Source organism: Podarcis liolepis (genome assembly GCF_965112155.1).
Source record: "Podarcis liolepis genome assembly, chromosome: 1".
NCBI lineage: Eukaryota > Metazoa > Chordata > Lepidosauria > Squamata > Lacertidae > Podarcis > Podarcis liolepis.
In genome coordinates this window covers 35975240-35992808 of record NC_139554.1, presented here as the reverse complement: position 1 = coordinate 35992808, position 17569 = coordinate 35975240, and the positions used below count along the sequence as shown (strand labels likewise).

The 17569-nt window shown below is 38.2% G+C and overlaps 1 protein-coding gene across 50 annotated transcripts in view; it reads right to left on the bottom strand.

Annotated features, from left to right (window-relative positions):
* HECTD1 (HECT domain E3 ubiquitin protein ligase 1) overlaps positions 1-17569 on the bottom strand; it is a 71489-nt gene that overhangs the window by 39346 nt on the left and 14574 nt on the right. For 14 of the 50 annotated variants that reach the window (XM_083504873.1, XM_083504906.1, XM_083504877.1 and 11 more), the window contains exons 2-13: positions 14212-14478; positions 9092-9326; positions 7988-8215; positions 6734-7015; positions 6101-6371; positions 5816-5892; positions 5630-5728; positions 4567-4681; positions 3557-3731; positions 3058-3196; positions 2422-2592; positions 1383-1605 (exon numbers count right to left, since the gene is read on the bottom strand). In XM_083504873.1, coding sequence (XP_083360999.1) covers positions 1383-1605; positions 2422-2592; positions 3058-3196; positions 3557-3731; positions 4567-4681; positions 5630-5728; positions 5816-5892; positions 6101-6371; positions 6734-7015; positions 7988-8215; positions 9092-9326; positions 14212-14351 — 2155 coding nt within the window. In that variant the 5' untranslated portion in view covers positions 14352-14478. Of the gene's footprint in view, positions 1-1249; positions 1295-1382; positions 1606-2421; positions 2593-3057; positions 3197-3556; positions 3732-4566; positions 4682-5629; positions 5729-5815; positions 5893-6100; positions 6390-6733; positions 7016-7987; positions 8216-9091; positions 9327-14211; positions 14479-17569 lie in introns of all 50 variants that reach the window. The other 36 variants (XM_083504905.1, XM_083504908.1, XM_083504868.1 and 33 more) reach the window with 7 other exon arrangements.

The following is a 17569-nucleotide window of genomic DNA, read 5'->3' as shown; positions in this document are numbered from 1 at the left end:
GCTAACAGGACCAGTAGTCGGGGATGATGGGAATTGTAGTCTCAAAACAGCTGGAGAGCCAAGTTTGGCCATGCCTGACCTAGGATATTTACAAGAATGATATAATCTCTGACTACAAGTGTTTTTGTCACAAGTAACTGGGAACCTTCAAATCAAGAGTTTTACTGTGCCTTGTGTTAAGCCATGCAGTGTGACCAAAAAAAAAAAAAAAAGTTCCCAGGCGAAGGAGGCTAGGAACTCTTTTTAGGTTCTGAGGCTGCTCCCTAAACAGCCAGCTGATTGGCCTGACCTGAAAGGACTATCAAACCCTTGCAGCAGATATGGGATTTGCATGGGCAAACGGTCAGCTAGTCTGGCTGGCTCCTATCTCTGGCTCCCATTCCATTGTCCTTAGGCCCAAATCTCAGAAACTCATGTAGCCAGCCTACTACTTTACCAGGTCTCTATAGTCCAGCATTTTAAACAGGTATCCATTATAAATGAAATATCTATCACAACTGATAAGGTGTCAAAAAGTGAATATGAAAGCAGAGATAGCTGGCTTTGCATTTACATGATCCCTGCAGATCAGAAAAAATAGCTGAAAATTATACTGCCAAGTTATGTTGCTATAGCCTTATGTTGCTATTGCTTTAAATTCTATCACCTCAAATCTAAAAACTGATAAAATTAGCATGAGATAATTAAAAAGCTATTTTATGAATAAGTAGAGTTTAAGAACTGAACAGAAAGGCTTTGACCAAAGCATCAGAACCAGCCTGTAGCCTCACACTACTGGAAAAAGCAATTTCCTGAGAATTTGAATCAGAAGATCTATTACAGCAATTGTTCAACGGAATAAAGCAATCTTACAATTCACTGCACACTTGGCAGTGAAAAGGGGGCAGCAAGCAATATCAACTATGTTGAAGAGCTACAGATAGCTTAAGTACAATGTGAAACTTCTAGCTCAATGTCTTTCAGTTTCTCAGTTCTGATCCACCTGATGAGAAACTTTGCACCACTTTTCACACACATGCAATTTCATTCTGCTAGCAAGTTGCAAGCCACGTCATCATCATTCCAACTTGCTTTACCTGAAATGCAGTGGATTACCACTAAATATTGCCTTTTAATTACTGTTTGACTAATATTAGTATGCATGGAAAGAAATGAAGACAGAATGAAGCTAAGATGTTCACTGAACACAGTTACAAAGAAGTCAGTTGCTGTCACATGCTAATTGACAAAAGCATCACAATAAACTGACCACCTTCCACCTGTTTACATCCTTTACTATTTAGTGAGCCAATTCCTGTAAAAAAGAATGTCTCAAAATCAAATATATAAAATGTAAGATTCTTATGATATCTTTAAAGTATTAGTTGAGAACAACATTGTACCTGAACTATCAGATCCTCCTTCAGGGCTGCCACTGGAATACATTGTAGCTAGCTTCCCATCCAAGATAAATCTGAACCAGCCATTGCTACCATTTGATAGCTCCAAAGCTGCAGAATCACTCCAAATATACAAGCAGTCTCTTCCCCTAATGATTGACCAGTCTCTCCAGTGATAGGGTTTACCCTGCTGCAACTCTTTAGCATCTTCTTGAGGTTCGTCTTCCTGTAAAGCAAGATACAGATAGGTAGCCGTGTTGGTCTGCCATAGTCAAAATAAAAAAAAATCCTGCCAGTAGCACCTTAAAGACCAACTAAGTTAGTTCTTGGTATGAGCTTTCATGTGCATGCACACTTCTTCAGATACATCTGAAGAAGTATGCATGCACACGAAAGCTCATACCAAGAACTAACTTAGTTGGTCTTTAAGGTGCTACTGGCAGGAAGTTTTTTATAAAGCAAGATAGTTTAAATTCATTCACTGTGGAATTCCTTAAGGGATCCGTAATACATTGTAAAACGCAACAGGTATACCTGCAGGCTACATTCTTACAGAAACACTTAGAATTTCAGCTGACACTGTCTGCATACAATATACAGAAAGACACTTAAAAACTGGTACAGTGGTACCTCTGGTTACATACTTAATTCGTTCCGGAGGTCTGTTCTTAACCTGAAACTGTTCTTAACCTAAAGCACCACTTTAGCTAATGGGGCCTCCCACTCCAGCTGCATGATTTCTGTTCTCATCCTGAAGCAAAGTTCTTAACCCGAGGTACTATTTCTGGGTTAGCAGAGTCTGTAACCTGAAGTGTATGTAACCCGAGGTACCACTGTATCTTAAAAGCATACTAGAGACACAAAGTTTGCCCTTTTCTCTCCTATCCAAGCAGAAGGCAACAGACTGCAGCACCAAAAAAGTTTCTTAAATGAGTGTTAACACATTAGGTCCAGCAGCCCATTACTAGAATTTAATGTACTTTTCACTGATATTTAGTCACATTAAGGAATCCCAGACAGCATTCAAATATTGCGTACTTACTTTCTCTGGTTTAGATTCTTCTTCATTCTCATCGTCAGAAGTTGGTCCTGCCAAAGTTGAAACTTTACTTATCACACCAAGCCTAGCGAGCTGATCCAAGAACAGGTCGCCTCCTTTATCAACCAAATCTCTTATAATCTGTAATGCTAGCAAGTGGCCATCATCGTCATCCTGTAAAGTTGCACAGAAGTAAAATAATAGGGATGTACAGTAATTCACTGTATATCTTGATGTACAGTTAAACATTTATTACATAATTAACACCCACCACTCCCAACAGAAAGGCAATCACTCATGGCCATACCACTGCAGGAAAGTGTTAAGTCTAATTTTTGAGAAGTAATCCTTCCCGAGACAAGAAATGTAGGGACATTTCACAGATTAACAAACCTACTGTACACCCAACAGGGAATCACAATTAATCCCAATTCCAATGAGATATTTCTATACGAAGCACCACAATCAATCTCTTTGCTTCTTATATTGAATCCACTTAATCTAATCTATTCAGAGGCACATCTAATTTGTTCTTAAACTTCCAGTAACTTCCTGAACTAAGCATTTCAATGCTCCACCACACATAAAAACTAAACTGATATCATTAGAAAAGAAAATAAATAGAAAGATAACAATTACCTCTTGATCTAGAACAGTAGCAGTGATCTCTACCAGAACAGTAGGCAAATTATGCCCAGCATCAGAATCACAAACCTCTTTTAGAAGAGCTTCAGAACAAAAATGAATCATTTTTCTAATGAGAGCAAGACTTGCTTTCCTTTTAGAAAGAGAGAGAAATGATATTTTAAAGAATGAAACGGGAAACATACATACTTAGAAGAGCACAACACATTGGTAAATGCATTGAATTGCTACCCACTTTACATGCTGTCTATTGTTATCATCAGGTAACAAAATATTCTGACTCTGGCCAAGCTACAAGCTGGACTTGGAGTTGGGACATTGCTGATTTGCGTTTTTCGAATTCCATTCAGCATACCACCAAATATAAATCATCCAGATTTTGCTTTGCTTTTGGCTTGGTCATTCTTGAAAATCCAGAGCCTTGAAAGTATTCTAGCCACACAATATAGCATGTGAATCTCCACATGTACACACAGCCCTTTCCCCTTTGTACCTTATTGAAGGCAGCATAGTTTGTTGAAAAGTTTGAGCAAACACAGGCAGCAGTCTTTTCAAATATATTGGTGCCATTTCTGGATCACCTCTGGGCTCATTTGATTCTTCTTCATCTTTGTTTGAATCTTTCTTTTTCTTTTCATCGCCTTTGTTAACTGGACACATCCAGTCACCTATAATTGTAGAACACTATTAACACTGTTATGAGTTTTAAAATTGTTTTAAAGAAACCATATATAAACAATTTCCTTTCCAATGCAGATACAGACTAGGATAAGAATCTCCACAATACACTACTATAGATTTGTCTAGTATTAGGATCTACATCTTATATTCTATTTCCTATCTTTGAGGAAGAATGCATATGGTTATATAGCTGAAAAGGCAGCGTCCATGCAAAGGCAGAGGTATTGGCAGACTCTGGAGGAACCCCAAGTTTTACAGAAGTACAAAGAATCTTAAAGAAAAACCCTTGCCTTCCTGCCTCTATCACGTGAAGAGGGTTGTAACCCAACCCATTCTCCTCCTCATCCACCGCCTAAAATGTTTTGTTTTTGTCTGCTTGCTCCTACGGCAGGATTTCAGTTGGCCTGCTCATACCATAGTTGATAGCTGCATGTGAAGCTTCAGAAAGAAGTGAGACAAGACACTGCCATGTCAGGCTGTTGTTACTCTTCTGCCTTAACCCCCACAAAAATATTATGCCACAGACTATTATGGCATTTTTTTCTGGACGTTCGGCTGTCATAGCTACATGAAAAAACAATCTCTTATACTAGTTCCATTTGTTTTGAAACAGGGCAACAGTGAGCTTATTGCTGAATGCAGTCTGTTTATTTCAAGAAAATCTGGTAATAAATAATCAAACTGTTAACATTTCAGCAGTATATTTTTTTCAAAAAAAATGCTATCTTATGGCACGGATTGAATTCTACCTTATTAAATTCAACTTAAATTCAACCAATGCTTTACTATGACAAAAACTGCCTGGAATCTTTTTACACTAACCTGGAGATTGAAGAATAGCCACTACTTCACTGTGCCCTCTTTCACGAGCTTTGTCCAAAGGAGTCTTTCCATCTTCATCTCTCAAATCTGGATTGGCACCATGTCGCAAGAGAGTCTAAAAGCAAGTTATTATTACCAGAATTACTGGAATAAAAAAGCTACTCAGTATGTCAATGGTACAATTTAGGTTCCTCTGACTATGTACAGAACAGATTAATGACTTCCTCCCTCCCTCTCCTAAAGGGCACCATCCCTTACTTACTATTTGAATCAAATCACAGTATGTTGTGATATCTAAACCAGCTGGCTACAGTTTGAATTACAGTGGTACCCCGCAAGACGAATGCCTCGCAAGACGGAAAACTCGCTAGACGAAAGAGTTTTCCGTTTTGGAGGTGCTTCGCAAAACGAATTTCCTATGGGCTTGCTTCGCAAGACGACAATGTCTTGCAAGTTCCTGCGGGTTCCCCCCCCCTTTTTCTAAGCCGCTAAGCCGCTTATCAGCTGATCCGATCAGCCGATAAGCCGCTAAAAGCCGCTAATAGGTCAATGGGCTTGCTTCGCAAGACGAAAAAACCGCTAGATGAAGAGAATCACAGAACGGATTCTTTTCGTCTTGCGAGGCACCACTGTATTGCTCCAAATCAGAATTGATTCTAGTTTGGAGTAAGCACTCCTACTAATTTGCTGGTTCAGACATCATAGCAAACTGGTTTTTGTTTCAAAAACTAAGGAATGCTTTACAGAAGGGAGGAGGACATATACACTGCTCTTGCTCAAAATAATCCAGATCATTGAGGGTTGTCTGAAGGCAGCTATTGAGATGGTGAGATATGTTACATTGTTATGTTTTTGTGAAGAGTTTTGCACAACTTTCATACTTGCCAAGGGCACAAACACACACTAAATAAATGTGTTTCCAAAAAATAAAAATCACATATGCCAAACATGAAGTATTAAGGGACAGAACACTTTTAAAAAAAGACATACTTCAGCTGGTCTAAATGCTGATAAGGGATGGAATGATTTGTTATGATAGAAAAGATAAATATTTAAAAATCACCTTTGCTACCTGAGGTCTTCCAAAACATGCTGCATAATGTAAGGATGATGATCGTTGACCCCTATTAACATCAGCACCTCGTTCACAGAGAAATTCAACCTGTTTACAGATGAGCAACAGTTTATTTTTACTTGTACCATTTCCTTTATGCAGAAAATCAAAATAATGTTTCTTTTCCTTGTTTACCATTTCCTGAGTTCCAAAAGCAGAGGACCAGTTTAAGAGAGTTTGTCCTACATCATCCATAAAATTTGCTTCAAAAGCTAGAGGAGTGGAAAAGAAAGTGTCATTATATGTTTGCAACGATATAAATGAAAACAAAATGTTAAGTCTCAGTATTCTACCCTGCATATCAAACAAGCTAAAAATAATTTTCAACAAAAATATTATTCTTAGTGCCCATCCGTTATAGAGATAAACATTAAGAAGCAAACTAGAAATTACAATGTCAAATAGAGGTCATTTGCTTACCACCTGTGTCAATAGCATCTATTAGGGCATCGGTATCTTTGCTGCGGATGCAATCTATCAGCTGCCGATGGGAACGGTCTCCAGTACTATCAAGTCTACGCAATCCTGGGATTCTGCCTGTAGATCCAGCACTAGACTTTGGCAAGGCTTTCCGTCCTTCAAACAGTAGCACCAAAAGAAGATCTACCAAACGCATGGTATCAAGTACACATCTTTCATCACCCTGCAATGCACTCTCTATAGAATCTGGAAGCTCAGATCTTAGGAGATCCTGGAAATAATTAAAAGTCTGAACAATAAAAATATACAGGACTTTAGAAAATCCAATGAGAAAGGGATTGCATCTCCATATAAAAAAGCTAATTTTTTTATTATTTATTATTATTTCAATTTACATTGCATCCTTCCTCCCAAAGGAGCTGAGGGAGGGAGCATAAGCAAAGTTCAAATGTAGCAGTAACAATTAACATTTTAAGGATTTTAGAATGTGAACTAGACGAAGGTCTACACAAATTTATTCTTATTTATGATGACAGAAAATTAAAGAAACAAAGAACATACATACAATATCTGCCAAGAAGTAAAGCTTAATATTTTTTTTAAAAAATAGATATTTAACAAAGAAATTCTTACATGTGTTACTACTGGAGATCCTCTGCAGAGTGTTGATAACAGGCTTACAATAGTTGACACCTGGTTACTTAATTTGGAATCTGCAGTTGCAGATGGTGCTCCTGTGCTACTCCGGCCAGGTTTACAGGCTGAAGATGGTCCTGAAGCTGTGCCACCTGCTGCAGCCATTCGAGATAATAGCTCCTCAGTTAGTCCATGTTTGGCTAATGGCGCTGGATCAACTCCACGGCGTGTAAATCGGTCAGCCAACGAAGCAAAACAACGCAGTGCACCATCTGAAACCTGAAGGAACAAAGCATATAATTAAAAAGATTTGAAAGACAGAAAATTTAAAGTAAAAGCATCAATATTGACATTTAGTAAATTATACAAGAACACTGTTTCATATCAATCCACAGCTTCTGTACTTTTTTAGCTATGCATTATTTCTTTTACGACAACAGTCATTTTCTAATGCAAGTCCTAAATAGGGATTGTAATTGGGGAAATGAGACACAGCATTACGTTACAGATATATGTGGGATGAATAATCTCTGACCCAAACAGCATCCACACAACTGTTCAAGTGCAAATCCTAGCACCTAAGAAAGAATACCACGAATCCTCATTAGAGAGTTACTGTGGTATAGTGGTAAAAAGTATCAGACTAAAACACAGGAGACCCAGGCTCAAATCTGCATTCAGCCACAAAGCTCACTGGTGACCTTTGACATCACTTTCTCTTCTACCTACCAGGATTTATGTGAAGATAAAATGGGGAGGAGATACAATGTGCACGATCTTAAGCTTAAATAGCAGCTAGTGCTTTTCCATAACTACTTCCACAAAAGCTTGTGCAAGGGTTTGCATAAAAATTAGGCAGGTTCTATGGCAGTCCCAAAGGTTTCATTTGTGCAACTCTTTGGCTTTTATGTCACTTTATGTGAAAATAAATTAAAGCACAAAGTGTAAACAGATCACTGTTTACTGATCACCAAAGAACATTTTTTTCCTTCCCATTTCCATAAAAAAGCCAACTGCAATCCCTCTAATTCCCCATAGGAATAAAAATTAAAAGTTACATTAGAGCCAAGGATTTCATGCTACTTGAAATTAATCCTACTACCATACATCCTACAACCATACAACTGTTTACTTGCACTAGCCAGTGCTGGCAATGTGCACTAAATTCTTTGTAATATTTGTTATACAGTTCTCAATTCTGGAGTAACCTATTTACAGTGCTTTTTCAATTACATATTCTAAATTGTTTACCTGATGGTCTTCATGTTTTAACAGACTGGAGAGGGATTCAACACAAATTTCTAATGAGGAATCTTGAGGTTCCATTTTTCCACAGAGTCTGGATACTACAGCCATAGCAGAATGCAACGTATCTTTATGAACCAGGTGCCCACTGTCACGAATAAATGTCAACACACAGTTCAACCCCCCTGCTTCAAACACAGCGCCTGATTCACGGGTACAGATGAGTTCCAACACCTAGAATGAAAATGGAATTACACAGACAATCATACAACAAAGCATGCATTCTTTCCAATTCAATTCTCCTAGTGCTTATTCACTTTTTATTTTAAAATATTATTGATCAAAATCATCAGTATGAATGCATTAAACCTCTCATGGTGCCAAAAAAGCTATAAACATGTAACAGATAGGGGGCTGTGTATGCTGGCCCTGCCCCTCCACCCCAACATTACCCTGTTGAACAGAAAGATCTGAAGGGAGTTTGTAAGCATGTGTGAATCCATGATCAGGAGCCCTGTGCTGACACACATACAAGCTCTTTTCAGACCTTAAAGCTCAACTTGGCAAGTGGGGGGGGGGCGGAACTGGAGCACACAGGCATGCGCCTCCTACACATTTACAGTTTTCTAACAACGGAACATGGCCCCAGGTTTAAAAAGTGTTATGCGTATCTAATATTAGAACACCAGAAGCAGTTTGTGTCTGGAAGATACAGAAGCCTAAGGTAACTGGATAAGACATATGAGTTTTAACGGGCTATGTCATATATGACTTTAGCAGTCTCAAGGTTCAAATATCTAGGCGCCAAGCAAGATACGTTGCAGAAGATCCACAAACAGGATCTCACACAGGTTTTTAAAAATAATGTTAATAGCAATTGTGGAAATGCAATTAGATTTCCCACTTTTCAAGACAATTTGTCCACTAAGCCATCTACTTGAGACTGTTTGGGATAAGGGTATATTTTTGCAGAAGTTTTATTGTTTTGCTTAAGATATCAAAATTTAAAGCAATTCTGTCCTGGTCTTGTAAGTAGACAACTATTATAAAAAACATTTTCTTATTATGGAGCTTTGTTTTCTGTGATGAAGGAAAATTAATACACCATACCTTTACACACTGCTCAGCCAAGTCTCTGCTGGTTCTGTTGTTAAGCTCAACAACTACTAAACGATTACAAAGTGCTTTGATAGCACCATCCACTCCCACAATCCGTCGAGTGCATTCCGCTGATACATCCAAATAATAAGTTATAGCACGAGCTGTTACCTCCAATACATTGTCAGGAGCACTTTCATCAAGGAATATTTTGCACAGTGCTGGCAAAAAGGTACGAGGGGGACATCTGCAAGAAGAGACAGATTACTCATCACTAACATACACATTTCCATATACATTTCTGTGATCTTTGCCATTGCAGGGAGTCTCAGGGTCCCTTCCAACTCTACAATTCTATGAAAGATTCTATGAGCCACTGTTTAGAATTAACATCTAGACAAAATAAAATGATTACAACTGTTCTGGGGTCACAGATATGGGCTTCAATACTAATTTCAGTTTCATGAACAGAACACTTGCCCACTGTCTGAGTCTCCCTCTGCAAAAAAATGTTCCTAATAGTTGGCTGACCCTCTGTAAGATACTAGTGGCACAGGAAACTACAAAATGAAAACAGAACAGTTAACAATTGGAGGGACCTTCCTGCAAGTGCATAACTGCCTTCGACTCAAACAAACAACTTTGGATCCAATCCAGTAGACATATATTCTGGTTATAAGCACACCATCTATATCTGGAATGGAAAAGGAAATCTAAACTAGTTAAAAGCCTGTATGTGAAAATATTTTTGGGTATGTTTTTCTGAACTTACAGAGGACCTATGCTTTAATTTCAGTTACATAGTAAACCTCCATTAAAAGTCAAAATCCAATAATTCAAGGTAACAAAACCGCTACAAGCAAATGACAATAGAGACCACTCTGCACATCTGAAACATATTTTGACAGATTTCAGTTCTTTTGTCTGGATACTGTTAAATTAATGCCTTCTTATACATATGACATACTACCTTGATAAATCTTTGAGTACATGAAGGCTTGCCTTAACGAGGATAACGGTCAGTTCTCCTCCTTGCCTAGGTTGAATAATAGGTCCAAGATCAAGTGAGTGTGAGTGTGTGTGTGTGTTGGATATTGTCATGCACTAAATATTGGGGGGGGGTGCCATAGCTGAACAGTAGAGTACATGCTTTGAATGCAGAAGGTCCATGTTCAATCCCAGCACTTTCTGGTATTTATTATGACATTGTCTGCCTCCACTTAACAAAGTTCTCTAGGTGAGTTACAATAAGTAAGTTTTTAAAAAGTTGAACTATAGTGGAAACCATAAACCCATTAAAGAGTAAAACTATACAACTGGGTTTTTTTAAAAAAAGAACTTTGCACCCCCAAAATTAAAATGAATTTAAAATGAAGCACAGCCTAACAAAAATATGTAAAAGCCCTACGTGAATGGAAAGCTCTTCACTCAGTGCTTAAAATACTACAAAAATTGTACCAGACTCCCTGGAAAGGCTATTCTATAACCAGAACTAAAAGGGACTCAAATGCATTTGGCAGGGGCAGGTGGAGTAGGATCTCTCAAGATGGATCTTACATTCAGGTGGGGCTGGGCAAGAACCCTGGATAACCACTTGCTAGTCAATGTAGACAACAGCGAGCTACAAGGATGAATGGTCTGAGTCAGTATAAGGCAGTTTTCCTGCATTCCTTCCTGGACTGCTAGAACACTAAATAAATTACGATTATGACACAAGAAGTGCATGTTTGTGTTATTCTGTATGTTCACTCCATAATCAGATTTGTCTACTCAATTCTGAGTTTTCATTCCACAATAATGATTGTGCACAGAAAATTGCTTTGCCTAAAGCAATAAAACCTTTTTCTTTAAAAACTCTGAAGTTGGAAAAGATCAAATAAGTTAAGGAGCTAAATGCCTTTAAATTTTGTAATGAAATGGCAGCAAGATAAGTGAATCAAGTTTTTTGCACATACTCCAATTCAAATAGATACAAAATAATCACTCAAATTACAACTGTGATAAGAAAAGAGGTATAATATTGAGAAAAAATGTGAAATTAATCAGCAATATGTTTCACTATCATCACCATTCTACCTTTCTAAAGGCTGTTTCATACAATATACCTTCCATGGAACTATTTTGTACTTCCTCTATAGGGTGGCTTCTCCGGAGTTTTGTATGTGCCCGCCCACCAATCAGAACAACCCATACATGAGCTGCCACAAGCCACCACCCAGAATGTTTTGAAGATGCCTGGAGATACAGTGGAACCAATTTGCCTGGAAGAGGCAGTAAGCATTAAGTGGCTTATTGCATAAAATCATGCAAAGTGGCCCTAAACCTGGATGAACCTGAAAGTTTAGAAATTCCATAAATTAAATCTTTATTCTACCTGCAGCCCTACTGAATCCCTAGAGCCTGTCCCTCTCCACATATGGCAACTCTTCATTCTGTCCATTTCCATTGCTGCCATAGGAAGAATTTAAGTACTGTAAAGTTTTGTTCAAGAAACATGAGTCTGGGTAACCTGGGTAATAACTTGTAGTGACTAGCCAACCATCTTGCTACTCTGTAACACCGCATTTGTTGCCTCAAACAGCAAAACCATTTTACTCACCGTCCACAATTCAACCTAAGTAAATACTATCTTATTCACATTTATTTTTAAATTTATTTGTTGTTGTTGTTTAGTTGTTTAGTCGTGTCCGACTCTTCATGACCCCATATACCAGAGCACGCCAGGCACTCCTGTCTTCCACTGCCTCCCGTTCTTGCCAATTACTCCAAGCAAGCAATAGCATATTAACATTGGTAAAATAGCATTAACCTGGTGCAATCACCCCTATTGTGTGTAACTGTCTCCAGATTAAAGATTCCACCCTCCTTTTCTGTGGGTAAACATGCAAATTGCATGTTCACGTATACATATAAATAGAAGCACAGACAAGCCTAGGAACACACAGAATTCAATGCCTGAGCAGGGCTGCTCATTTTAGCAAGGAATATACTTTAAAACAGAGACAAAATACACATACACATCATGAAACATATACAAGATAAATAACATTACCCCACAGAAAAAGACAAAAAAAACTTTTAAAAAATCCTGAGTTTTTACCTAACAAATGAATCCAGTGTCACAATTAGTTTTAATAGAGAAGGAAATTTAAAGATTTCTGAAATTTACAAACAGAGTAGCAAATAGACAGGAATCACCATGCACCAATGTTACCCATAACCATTTTACTATAGTAATTTAATAAAGATGGTTCTGCACAATTTCAACTATAAATTCTAACTCTGTGGTTAAATCTCTGAAGGCGATATCCAACTAACAAATCCCTCTAACAGAAGTCTGTGCAAAGACTTCCCCCCTCCTCCCCAAATTGGCTTGGTGCGTGTCAAAAGAATCCCCAGAACAGTGCAGTGGGAGGGAGTCATTCTAACTAGCTGAAATGCTTATGCTGATGGAACAATTGCCATAGAGCTACAATGAACTTCTCCCACCAAGTCTATTCAAAGTATGACTAACACTGGATATTTTTATTGTTTATATTTATTTATATCCTGATGGTTTCCCAGACAGGGACCCAAGGCTGCTTACTTACAGCTAAAATAAAAAGCTAAAAACATAGGGCGGAAGCAATCATTTTAAAATTCAGTGGCAAATGCATCAAAGTATATATAGTATTTAAAACTTTCTTAAGTGTTATTGTGAAAAAAATGTGATGACTAATGATCAGGCTCCCTGAATCACAGTCACAGAAAGGTGACTTAACACTACCAACTAATATTAACAGGACAGAAGGACTGAAATGAACATCACTACCTGTAAAATGCTTTTTGAAAGTCAACAGTTTTACAAACAAATTTCTAACCTATATACCAAAGTGGTTGTTTTTAAACTAGTTAAGTCCACTAAGGACCAGAGTGCATCTCCAGTGTCCATCTCGCTAATTTTAAGTTTGTGGTTTATGGCTCTCAGTCATAGTAACATACTTTTAAATAGCAAAGATGTTCCATTTTCCTTGACTTTAGGTAAAATATGGTTCCAGAACTAATAGACATAGGGGCTCAAGAACAGGCAAGGCATTCATGCTACCATTTCCCCCCTAAAATTTGTGGTTTCTTAAGCTCTCTGGTCACAACAAAGGGTTTACTTACTCTTGGCAGATGTATTTCATTACAACTGGGAAACTTTTCTAGTTCATAATAAAAAGCAGTTTACTGCTCAGAAGAAAAACGTTTAAAGCAATATTGTTCTAATAACAACTACTCTTACGAGCTCTTGAAGGAAAGAAAAAATCCTATTAATCTCAAAAACAAAAGGCACATTATTAAATCTCCACAGTTCTTTCCTTATGTATCAATAAGTAAAGGTATCTTATTTAATAATAGTTTCCAGTCATCCACAGCAAATGACACAATTTAGAGACCTTAAAAATTATTAACTTTCAGTTCAGCTTCTCAGAAGAGAATCATGTTTTAAAACATTAAGATATGGTATAAGCACTATAAAACAAACTTGTCCACTATGACCCATAATTTCTAAGGTTAGTACTAAAATCTATTTCTGCTAACAGCTGCAACATTTTATAATTGTTATTTAGTCAGGGCACAGCTGAAACCCTCTGCTAAGTTTTAAAGTTAACAGTAACTGAACCGAACACTAATCTTAAATATTTCAGAAAATAAAGAATTAGAAGAACTTGAAAAGAAAAACTGATCTTTTAAAAATGATCTTGCTTCTGTCACCTTTTTTGGAAACACGCTTAATTAAAATTATCTTCCGCCCCCCAGTAGATCCATATGATTACAGCAAAAGCTGTAATGCAGATGTTTTTCTTATACCCAAGGATCTGCACGCATGCTAAAAGCAGCAAGCAAGCTCCCAAGAAGGAAATTAGTCCAGCTGCCTCCAGACGAAACACGCCTTTAACAAGAGTACAAACCTGATGTTAAAACAGATAGTGCTACAGCTGCTCTTTTTTTACTTCTTTTAATGATCACTACAGGTGTCAATGGATTGCTCAAGTCTGCCTAGAAACACTAGTTAACAGATTCAAACAGCAGTATTTCAGCTTGATGTGGATGAAATTGATCAGCAGATGTAAGCCTGCATGAAATTATGAAAATAAAAATTTACTTACGTTTCAAAGCATCGATCCACATTGTCAGACATCAAAAGCAGCATACATAACTGCTCCAGAGCTATTAGTTGCATGTCTCTTTCATCTCCTTGCCCCATCTGCAGCCACTCGAGCAATGTATCTGGGTCCACATCTGCCATGATTTTAAAGAGCTGCCTTTTCTTAAATTAAAAAGTAACCCAAAAATATTTTTAAAATATGGTCAGAATAACTTGAGTGCAAAAAATCTTCCACTCTGCAAAGATCCCAGGTTCCTGTAGTCTTTGCCTAAAAAAAGAAAAAGCAATCCATCAAGAGGTGTACAGTCAAATTTTAAATTGTGCTTCCCAACTGTATCACAACATTTTTATGCTGCAATTCTATACATAGATTGAACTGAATGGAATTTATTTCTGAGTATATGTGTAGAATTGTCAAGCAGATACTTACTGCAAAAAAATATGCACACTTTGGAAATAAATGTGTACCACAGTAACCTAAGTCTTGCAGTCAGGATAAACTATGCACAATAGATTATATCTGATGATTTAGTATACTTTATTTTCTTTGTGCTAATCACTGAAAAAGTGCTGCACAGTGTCATCCTTTACCAACAGAATTGGTCTTGTGTTGGGATATTTCACAAGGCACTGCTAAAACAGTTTCAAGGTTATCATTGCAGCCATAACAACCAGAAACATGTTTAAAAATATCACTATATAAAAGTGTGTGTGTGTGTGTGTGTGTGTGCTGCCCAAAGATGTAGTAAACAGTGGTACCTCGGGTTACATACACATCAGGTTACAGACTGCTAACACAGAAACAGTGCTTCAGGTTAAGAACTTTGCTTCAGGATGAGAACAGAAATTGTGCTCCGGCGGCACAGCAGCAGCAGGAGGCCCCATTAGCTAAAGTAGTGCTTCAGGTTAAGAACAGTTTCAGGTTAAGTACGGACCTCCGGAACGAATTAAGTACTTAACCCGAGGTACCACTGTAATTGGAACAGTACTCAGATATTAAACATTACTCATGTTATTAAAATAATTTATCCAGGGCTGTAAAAGTGCCAAGTGCCTGATCAACCAAGGATACAGAAATAGTATTGAAACCTAAGGATTTTAGTTAGAGGAAGCCTGATGCATAAAAAATTAATAGTGGTTCCCAGTAATTTGATATGCTTTTCTGCCCTAACTTTTAATCTTCTTTATATCTTTTCATTCATCATGTTAGAGTTTTGCATACAACACATAGGTTGATTATGCGAAGGTGGCAGCATCAAGCCCAGTAGTTCCAAAAAGGGCAACACCAGCAAAATGTCACAATCACAATGTTCCAGTACTGCATCAGTGCTTGTATCTAATACTATGCATTCATTTGTTGATGTTGTAATTATACCTTGTAAGAAATGACTATGGTTGTAAAGGGAAAACGGAACACTAGCAGTTCAAGAACTAACATCCTCTTCCTAAATAATAATCAAGTTGTTGTTTTTTTACAACTGGAACATCTACTGAAGCATTTTTTATCTTCCTCTTAGGCTATAAGGTACTGACATAATGATCCCCTCCAAGATTCAAGTTGTGACCACATAATGATTAAAATGAATCCTAAAGAGTAAGAAGGAACTTTTTCTGCTGCCATAATATTGCTAATTATGACCAAACATTCCTTAAATATTTAAGGAAATAGTGTGATATCCAATATTACTTAGAGTAGACTCAATGCAATCAATGTACTTGTCCATAAGTTACAATGAGTCTACTCTGAATATAACCAACACTGACTATTACCCTAATAAATTTTGGTTTAAAGAACTCCGATTGTTGCTGTTTTCATTCACCTTGACACAAACATCCCACTAACAGACTGCCTATTTGTAACAGAAGGGGTATGTATATCAATGATGAGATACCAACAAATGTGGCAATTACAGGCTACACTAGGAGCACTTTTTTGGACTGCACTACCCACAGCTTCAGCCCAAGCCAATTCATATTTACTTAAAAGTTTCACTGAGCTCAGAGCTGCATCTTTCTAACAGAACATACCATAAACTCCCAAGAAAGCTGTCCAGATCCTCCAGACCTTCTCAGTGAGCAGAGAAATGATGTCTACTGCCACTGCTATTCCACAGGCAGAAACAATCATCCACAGTGAAGGACAAAGGGAGACATTCTGTGGGTATGTCAGTCAAAACCCTGACCCACAGAATCCTATGAAATCTCACTCTCATGAAATACTCCAAGAATGGTGGCAAAACTATGCCAGCCCAGGAACTAGTGTTATTTCCACCCCCACCATAGCAGTCCATGGGTGGGAAATTTTTAAAAACCCAACCTCAGTAGGTAAAAGTAATAGCCACTCCTCCCACCTTATTCACTGGCAGGCAGAAAGCAGCAGTGATTAGAAAATGGTGGTATCTCCACCACATAATATCCCATTACTTTGGGACTAGATGCCTTGTTGCTAATGCCCCCTTTCTTGGGCAAGGTGCTGGAGTGGCCACCTTTAGGTGTTCTTAGAAGAATCAAATTATTTAGACCAATTTCAGTCTGGCTTCAGGTCAGGCTTTGAAACCAAAACAGGCTTGGTTAACCTGATGAATGAGCAGCTTTATGACAGAGACAGGAATATTATGACCCTGTTGGTTCTCTTGGACATCAGCTTTTGATACCACTGACTATGGTATCTTGCTGGACCAATGCTGCAGGGTAGGGGGTTATGCTGGACCAACTCTACAGGCGTGGTGTTATGGTAGCTCTGCTTCTACCTGCAGGATAAATTTCAAAGGGCTGCATTGAGTCTTTTGCTCTTCCCCATAGCAGCTGTGCTGTGGGATACCACAGGGATCCATCTTGTCCCCCAAGTTATTTAGAATCATAGAATCATAGAGTTGGAATAGACAACAAGGGCCATCGAGTCCAACCCCCTGCCAAGCAGGAAACACCATCAGAGCACTCCTGACATATGGTTGTCAAGCATCTGCTTAAAGACCTCCAAAAAAGGAGACTCCACCACACTCCTTGGCAGCAAATTCCACTGTCGAACAGCTCTTACTGTCAGGAAGTTCTTCCTAATGTTTAGGTGGAATCTTCTTTCTTGTAGTTTGGATCCATTGCTCCGTGTCCGCTTCTCTGGAGCAGCAGAAAACAACCTTTCTCCCTCCTCTATATGACATCCTTTTATATATTTGAACATGGCTATCATATCACCCCTTAACCTCCTCTTCTCCAGGCTAAACATGCCCAGCTCCCTTAGCCGTTCCTCATAAGGCATCGTTTCCAGGCCTTTGACCATTTTGGTTGCCCTCCTCTGGACACGTTCCAGTTTGTCAGTGTCCTTCTTGAACTGTGGTGCCCAGAACTGGACACAGTACTCC